This window comes from Hyla sarda, chromosome 6 (assembly GCF_029499605.1).
Source record: "Hyla sarda isolate aHylSar1 chromosome 6, aHylSar1.hap1, whole genome shotgun sequence".
Taxonomy (NCBI): Eukaryota; Metazoa; Chordata; class Amphibia; order Anura; family Hylidae; genus Hyla; species Hyla sarda.
The window spans coordinates 48,795,709-48,804,321 of NC_079194.1; the positions used below are offsets into that span (position 1 = coordinate 48,795,709).

The 8,613-nt window shown below is 50.4% G+C and overlaps 1 protein-coding gene across 2 annotated transcripts in view; it reads left to right on the forward strand.

The window, feature by feature from the left end:
• Positions 1 to 8,613, forward strand: part of TPR (translocated promoter region, nuclear basket protein) — a 100,706-nt gene that overhangs the window by 27,652 nt on the left and 64,441 nt on the right. For both annotated transcript variants that reach the window (XM_056523635.1, XM_056523636.1), the window contains exons 15-17: positions 5,694 to 5,857; positions 6,082 to 6,209; positions 7,204 to 7,352. In XM_056523635.1, coding sequence (XP_056379610.1) covers positions 5,694 to 5,857; positions 6,082 to 6,209; positions 7,204 to 7,352 — 441 coding nt within the window. The remainder of the gene's footprint in view (positions 1 to 5,693; positions 5,858 to 6,081; positions 6,210 to 7,203; positions 7,353 to 8,613) is intronic.

Here is an 8,613-nt window from a genome sequence, read left to right on the forward strand (position 1 = left end):
ACAGACCATGGGAGTATGCTGCTGTCACTAGGAGGTTTGACACTATGGCAACTAAAAAAGTCTGCTCCTCCCAGCAGGATATACCCGCCTCCAGGCCCTGAACTAATCTGCTAATCTGAGGTAGACATGGTCTGGAATTCTCCATACCAGGTCTTATGTTTTATTATTTTCCTAGTTAGGGATGTGTTAGTTTTTTTAATTCCTTTTTCTTTCATTTTTTCAGGTGGGGACTCACTGTTTCCCCATTGCGATTGAGGGGACACAGACATTGCGTATATGTGCTGTTAACCCCCTCTCGCCAACGTTCAGCACCAGGGGTTGTACCTCATGGGTCCGGGTCCCCCTATTCCCTGCTCGCCTCGCTCGCACATGGTAGCTCGGCGTGATTAAGGTGACAGAAAGCTGACTGAAGTCCTCACAGAAGACTCCATTAGGTAAGTTCTTCTGACTGAGGTGAGTATATATTCCCTTTCTCCCTTAGGTGGAGCCTTGCAACCTCTGGAGACCCTCAGTTTTTTGCCCACCTTTCAGGGCTAATGGGGCTGGCCTGGATAAGGGGCTTTATCTTTATTTCTGGGGCGAGCAGTGGCATTTTTGGATGGGGCAGTTTATTCACAAGCTTATATGTGTATGTGTGTGTTTTACTATGCGGCTGACGGCCGCAGCGTTTACACTGTTCGGGCACATGAAGTGCCGACTTTCGCTTTTGGCAGCAGGCTGCTGCCGGTGAATATGTCTCGCCCGCTCACTTCTCCGCGAGCGCATATGCGAATGACATGTGCGCTTGGGACAAGGAGCAGGCGCCATTACTGTTTCTTCTCACATTTCGGTGGCTGGGGCGCTTTAGCTCCGCCCAAAGGGCCGCCGGAGCTTACAGGAGGTGCGAATTGTCCTCCAATCAGCGCTGTGCGTGCGATTGTAGGTGGCAGGGACCAATCAGCAGTGTGCTCCTGGCACGCCCCTCTTGCTATTGGCTGTTTTTTTTTTTTTTTTTCTCCTCCCTCTCCTATCTACTCTAGAGCGGAGTTCTCCTCACAGCAGCTGCCCTGGGGACACAGACTCGGGTGAGGGAGTTTTTTTTTTTCATTATGTCCGTACCCAGAACTGTTCCTCCCTCTAAACATTACCATTACCATTTTTGTCTGTAAGAGCTGTAATTCCAAAATGCCTGGTTGAACCCACTTGCTCTGCCTGCTCCCCCAGACCCCCTGGCACCCCCGGATGCTCTTTCAGTCCCGGTGGATTCAGCCGTCCCTCCAGCCTGGGTTTCTTCCCTATCCCAGTATATGGCTGACTTGACTCAAGTCTCCCGTTCGGTGGCTGAGGCCTCCCGTGACGTGATGTTCCTTGAAGAGGTCTGCCCTACGCCAGCCCTCTAAAGGGTCCCGCTCCTCTTCTCCACATGCTTCACGCTCTCACAAGTGTAATAGGGGTGCTTCTTCTGACTCTTCCATTGAGTCTTAAGGTAGACGTGGGTGCTCCCCTCGTGGGTCCCGCCCCCCGTGTCATCTGGTCACAAACGTCGCTCCTCCAGAGGACGTTCCCGGAGTCGCTGCTCTGCCTCGCCAGAGCCACGTACCCGATCAGGGTCGCCCCCCTCCAGGGCTGCCTCCACTCGTTCATTCTCCTGGTGAACTGGCGGATGAGGCTTCTGAATCGGCATCTGACTCAGAGGACCGCTCGGATACAGTTGAAAAGGTGAGCTCATTGGTTGCGGCCATAAGAGACACCTTTCACTTAGAGGACCCAGGATCTTCGGCCGTGACTCCTGAAGTATCCTTTCATCTTGCTAAACCAGCACCTCAAATGTTCAGCTCTCACGCTGAATTTGACACCCTTCTGGAATCTGCATGGAGACATCCTGACAAGAGGTTCCCGGGAATGAAGAAGGTTCAAGCGTGTTATCCATTCGCCAAGGACCTTGTCTCAAAGGTGGTTTCCCCTCCTTCGGTGGATCCACCAGTTTCCCGCCTCTCTAGGCTACTACACTGCCGCTAGCAGACGCAGCTGCATTCAAGGATCCGACGGACAAGAAGGTGGAGTCCTTAGTGAAGTTTGCCTCTGAAGCAGCAGGCTCTTCCCTGCTTCCCACCTTCACCTCTGCATGGGTGTCCAAGGCCCTAACGGTGTGGTGCTCACAACTCCGTCAGGGTATCCTGGAGGGATGCTGCCTTTGCTGTTGTCACCTAGTGGCCCTCCGCCGTTCCATGTGGCTTAAAGCGTGGGATGCGGATGCCGCCTCCAAAAAATCTCACAGAGCTTCCCTTTACTGGTACCCGTCTTTTTGGCAAGCGCCTTGACGAGATTATCTCTGAGGCGATGGGGGGGTAAGAGTTCCTTGTTGCCTCAAAATAAGGCTTGCACTACTTCCCAGAAGAAGTCCTCTTCCTTCCGGTCCTTTCGGACTTTTGGCCCCAATAAAGGGTCTGGGCAGGCGCCTTCGCGGGACAAGAAGGCTCCCTCGTTCCGGGTGGCGCCCGTCTTGGAAGTCAGACACCAACCGTTCCGGCTTTTTTGCGGCCAAATCGGGCAACCGCAAACATACTTCCGCATGAAGTGAAGCCCCACCCGCAGATTTTTCTCGGGTGGGAGGCCGTCTTACTTTTTCAAGACATCTGGACCACACACATTCAGGATTCCTGGGTCAGGGACGTGGTGTCCAACGGATACCGCATCGTATTTGCCTCCCTTCCGAGGGATCATTTTTTTTTTTTTTTGTTTTCAGTCCTGGGCCTCCCGTTCCTCCAGGGGAACGTTTTCGGGGTTTCTATTCCAATCTTTTTGTGGTCCCCAAGAAGGGCGGTTCTGTGTGGCCAATCTTGGACCTCAAGCGTCTCAACCGTCATCTTCTCATCCGCCACTTCCGAATGGAATCTCTCCGTTCAGTAGTGGCATCCATGGAACAAGGGGAGTTTCTTTCTTCGGTGGACATCAAGGATGCCTACCTCCATGTTCCAATATTTCCCGGCCATCAGGGGTACCTCCGCTTTGCGGTTCCGGAGGGGCATTTTCAATTCGTAGCCCTCCCCTTTGGTCTGGCCACTGCTCCTCGGGTCTTTACCAAGATCCTTGCGCCAGTGATAGCCCTGTTGCGGTCGAGAGGAGTCTCAGTGATCCCTTACCTGGATGACCTTCTCATCAAGGCTCCCACCAGTGTCCAGACTCTGGAGAATGTGGATCTCGCTCTCCAGACCTTGGATCGCTTCGGGTGGATGGTCAACCGGGACAAGTCTGTCCTCTCTCCCACCTAGTCTCTGGTCTTCTTGGGACTTCAATTAAACACTCTCTGCCCGGATTTGCTTTCCGCTGGACAAACGTCTGACTCTCCTGTCAGGAGTCCGCTCCCTTCGGGCCCAGGTCCCAGTTTCCATCCGCATTTGCATGGAAGTCTTGGGTCCGATGGTAGCGGCCATGGAGGCCGTACCTTTTGCCCAGTCTTATTACTGCCCCCTTCAACTGGCGATTCTCTCTTGATGGGACAGATCTACTGTCTCTCGATCGCAAGATTGCTCTCCCTTGTCGGATCCGTCAGTCTCGCCTCTGGTGGCTCCGCTCCTCCCTTCTTCTTCAGGGGCGATCATTTCTTCCCCTCCACTGGCAGGTGGTTACAACCGATGCCAGTCTGTTGGGCTGGGGCGGTGTGTTCAGGGACTGGACGGTTCAAGGCATCTGGTCTCCCCGGGAAGCCCTTCTTCCGATAAACATCTTGGAACTGAGGGTGATTCTTCTTTGTCTTCTCCATTGGGAGTCCCTGCTTCAGAACCGCCCTGTCCGCGTCCAGTCGGACAACGTCACGGCTGTAGCTTACATCAATCGGCAAGGCAGCACTCGCAGCTCGGTAGCCATGGCCGAGGTGACAAAGATTCTCCTCTGGGTGGAAAACAAGGTTCCAGCCATTTCAGCGATTCACATTCCGGGTGTGCTCAGCTGGGAAGCGGACTTCCTCAGCCGGTCCTCAGCTGACCCCGGTGAGCCGTCTCTACATCTGGAGGTCTTCGCGCAGATCTGCGACCTCTGGGGCATTCCAGACATGGACCTCTTCGCGTCTCGGCACAATCGGAAGATTCTTCCATTTGTGTCAAAGTCCGAACCCCGTGGCTCTAGCCATGGATGCCCTAGTGATTCCTTGGGCGGGGTTTGCCCTGCCCTATCTGTTCCCTACCCTTCCGCTCCTTCCCAGGGTTCTGAGGAAGCTCAAAGCGGAGGGCGTTCCCGCCATACTGGTAGCTCCAGATTGGCCCCGAAGGACGTGGTACGCAGACTTAGTCAGGCTCCTGGACGATGCTCCGTTGCGCCTTCCACTTTGTCCGGACCTGCTGTCTCAGGGTCCTCTTTGCCACCCTAATTTACAGTCGCTGCATTTGACGGCGTGGCGGTTGAGACCGCAGTTTTGAGAGCCTGTGGTTTCTCTTCCCAAGTAATTCGCACCATGCTCAGGGCTCGTAAGCCCTCCTTGGCGAAAATTTACCACCGTACTTAGCGGTCTTATTTTTGTTGGTGTGAAGCTCAGGTCTTGCCTCCTTTTACTTTTTTCCGTTCCCCGTCTTCTCTCCTTCTTGCAGTTGGGATTGGAACAGGGGTTGTCTCTCAGTTCCCTTAAGGGTCAAGATTCGGCACTTTCTATTCTTTTTCAGCGTCCTATGGCTTCTAATTCTCATGTCCGGACCTTCCTTCAAGGAGTAGCGCACGCTGCCCCTCCTTATCGGTCATCTTCTCCCCCATGGGACTTAAACCTGGTTCTGGGTGTCCTCCAAGGTCCCCCTTTTGAACCCCTTAGGGAGGTGTCCCTGCGCTTCCTTTCTTGGAAAGTGGCGTTTCTTGTTGCTATCACCTCCATTCGGAGAGTTTCTGAATTGGCAGCTCTCTCCTGCCGTTCTCTGTTTCTGGTGATTCACCAGGACAAGGTTGTCTTCCGGCCAGATCCTTCCTTTTTGCCTAAGGTCGTTTTGGCCTTTCATCTCAATGAGGACATTGTCCTTCCGTCCTTTTGTCCCGCTCCTTCTCATCCTAAGGAGTGTTTGCTCCACAAACTGGATGTGGTTGGGGCTGTTAGGTCCTACCTTTCTATCACCTCTTCATTTCGTCAGTGCGATTCCTTTTTCATCCTTACAAAAGGTCGTCGTAAGGGGCAACCTGCTTCCAAGGCCACCATTTCTCGGTGGATTCGGTCTGCCATTTCGGAATCCTATCGCTGTAGGGGGAAGATCCCTCCCTTCAGGGTTTTGGCAAATTCTACCCATTCTGTTGGTGCATCCTGGGCTCTCCAGAACAAAGCGTGTTTTTTCATTGACCAATCGGTCCTCTCCTATTGCTCTGGAACTAAAACTGATTAGCTCAGGGCCTGGAGGCGGGTATATCCTGCTTGGAGGAGCTGACTTTTTTAGTTGCCATAGTGTCAACCACCTAGTGACAGCAGCATACACCCATGGTCTGTCCCCCCCAATGGATCCTTCGAGAGAGAGATTTTACGGTAAGCATAAGAAAATCTCCTTATTTCACAGGGGAGCAGACCTGTCTCCACACTGTACTGCTCTTACATAGGACTGCATAGAGAGACTGACTGACTTTAAATACCTCTAACACTATCCATTGCCCGTGACTAAAAACGGAGCAGCATATACTGATCAAGTGTGTGTTTGTAGTTTTACTCTCAAATATCAATGGTTAATGCATGGTTTAATCTGCTTTTACAGAATTTCCGATTTGAGGCGCGAGCATGAAATGGCTCTTGCAGAATTGGAGCAGCTTCGTGAAAACCGTCAGCACCAGATACACATGGTAGATTCTCTAGTACGTCAACGAGACATGTATCGTATACTGTTGGCTCAGACCACTGGAGTCTCATTCCCTTCTGCAGGTAAGACGTTACTGTAGGATTGAATATGTTGCTGAATCAGGATATGTTGGCATTTTTAAAGTGTACTACTTAAAACTGTTTTTCATCAGTTATGGCCCTTGTTAATGCCGCCATTCTGGTCTGGAGAGCAGATTACTAAATGAAATTCTTCTTCTAGACATGATTTTCGAATGACTTCATGTGAAGTATGAAGTCAACAAGGCCTGTTTGTTTCCCTTATTTAGATGAAGTGTCTTTGACATCAACCCCAAGAAAATCCCCCGGAGCCTCTCAGCTCACTTCTACTCCGACTCCTGCAGTTCTGATCTCTGAATCCACAGATGCTGCAGAAGCTAAAGCTGCACTGAAACAGGTGAGGAATACAGGAGTGGGGGTGAAAAGGATTTAGGTTATCCATCTAGATTTATGATTAAGAAAAAATATTCAGTTCATGAGAGAGGCTTATCTTGTAATATTTAAAGATGTCCAGTGTTAAGAAATGTATTTCCCCTCCCCCCCGCAATCTCTTGTACGGGAGCTCAGCACCAGGTCTGCGCTGCTAGAGTGCGTTTCATACCCAGCACGTCAGCTGGTTGAATCATTCCCCCCATGCATCCTTTTATACTCTGAATAAGACGAGAAATGAACGCACATGCCTAGATGTGAGAGCGCCTCCCATTGACAAAAGTTCCGGAGGTGAAAACTTCTTCACCTCCGGAACTTCTGTTTTTACTATGCTTTTAAAACCACCTTATTTTGGTTTTCATTTTTTCATTATCTTTAATTAGGTGAAATAAATTTTGGAATTTTATATTTGATATGATTTTGGGAGCTGGAATTTTGCACTATTTTTGCTAAGGAATAGACACTACATATGTTTAGCTATCGGGTGTCATGAAATAAAGGACATTTTGCAATAGTTAGAGATCTACACATTAGAAAACACTGTCTTTAGGAACTTCTTTGGTCAGATGAATGCTAGATGAGCGAATAAGTGAAGCAGCATGGTAGCAGGCATTGGCACAGCAGGAGTCTGGGGTTACTAATTCTCACTGGGTTCCTGTTGTGTACAGGTTTGTACTTGGCAGTGCCTCGTGTGAAAATATGTATGAAAATTGGCACTACTCTGGAAGGAACTTTCTAAATCCATATTTTCCAACCAGTGTGCCCCTAACTGTTGCAAAACTACACTAAAACTATTGTAGTTTTGCAACAGCTGGAGGCACACTGTTTAGGACATACTGATTTGGACAATTGATTGGCTGACTGTTTGATAATGGTCACAATATCTACCCAAGTGTCTACTATAAGGTTGGAGGCAAAATGGCCATTGACAATAATTTTCATGTAAATTTTTTCCTCTACAGCTTAAAGAAGTGTTCGAGAATTATCGTAAAGAAAAAGCAGAAAATGACCGAATGTTCAATGAACAGAATGAAAAACTGCAGGAGCAGGTCACCGAGCTACGATCCCAAAACACAAAGATTTCCACTCAGCTAGAATTTGCTTCAAAACGGTAAAATACCCCAGCACAGTCTGAATGTAGCCTTAGACACTGTCATTCACACACTATTCTTACTAGGCCAGGTTAACCCGATAACGACCATGGACGAGTATAGACGTCCAGGTTGGCGGGCGTTCCCGCACCTGGACGTCTATACTCGTCCATTATTCTCGTGGGTGCTGCCCAGTGCACCCACGAGATCGCGGCAGGGACTCGGCTGTATCACACAGCCGGGACCCTGCTGCACTGCCAGGACCGAAGTAAACTTCGGTCCCGGCAGTTTTAACCCTTACAGCCGCGGTCGGAAGTGACCGCGGGCTGTAAGAGTTATGACAGAGGGAGCTCCCTCTGTCTCCTCTGCAGCAACCCGCGTCGCGATCGCGGGGTGCTGTGTGTGTCCGCGGCTGGCCGGGGCCTGCCGCACTGCCGGGAGTGAAGTTCACTTCACTCCCGGCAGTTTAACCCTTACAGCCGCGGTCAGAAGTGACCGCGCGCTGTAAGGAGTTCTGACAGAGGGAGGGGGCTCCCTCTGTCTCTCCTGCAGCACCCCGCATCGCGATCGCGGGGTGCTGCTGCATACCTGGGCTGCCGGGGGTCCTACAAAGACCCCCAGGTCTGCCCTGGGTATTGCCTGCCAGTGAAATATGCTGCCTGCTAGTGAAAAGTGGCAGGCAGCATATAACTGCAATGCTTTGGAATACTAAGTATTCCAAAGCATTAAAAAGTGTAAAAATAAATAAATAAAATAAAAGTGTAAAAATAAATATGTAATAAAAGTGTAAAAAAAAATATATATTAAAAATACATTTATTAAATGAATCTAATAAAAAAAAAAGTGTAGGATCGCATTGGCGGACATCCGCAGCATGTAATATGCTGCGGATGTCCGCCACGTGATCCTACACATTATGCAGCAGTCACGGTAATGAGCTCGCTGCTGCGGCTGGGTAGCTTTGTGCGTCCACTCATAGCGGCGGATTTTCCGCCAGCAGTCATGAGCGGACACACTGAGCTACCCAGCCGCAGCAGTAATGGATATATTCGCCATGAGCGGGTGCTTATTCCCACAACATGGCGGATATATCCATCAGGAGCCTTAACTGTCACAGACAGACGCGTTATACTGCCAGCCGACCAGCCAATAACTTGTAGGGGTGCGGTATATAAATGGGGTCACTTGTGGGGGTGGGGGTACTGTTCTGCCCTGAAAACCAAATGGCGCTCCTCTCCTTCTGAGTCCTACCACGCGGCCAAGGAACCATATATGGCCAAA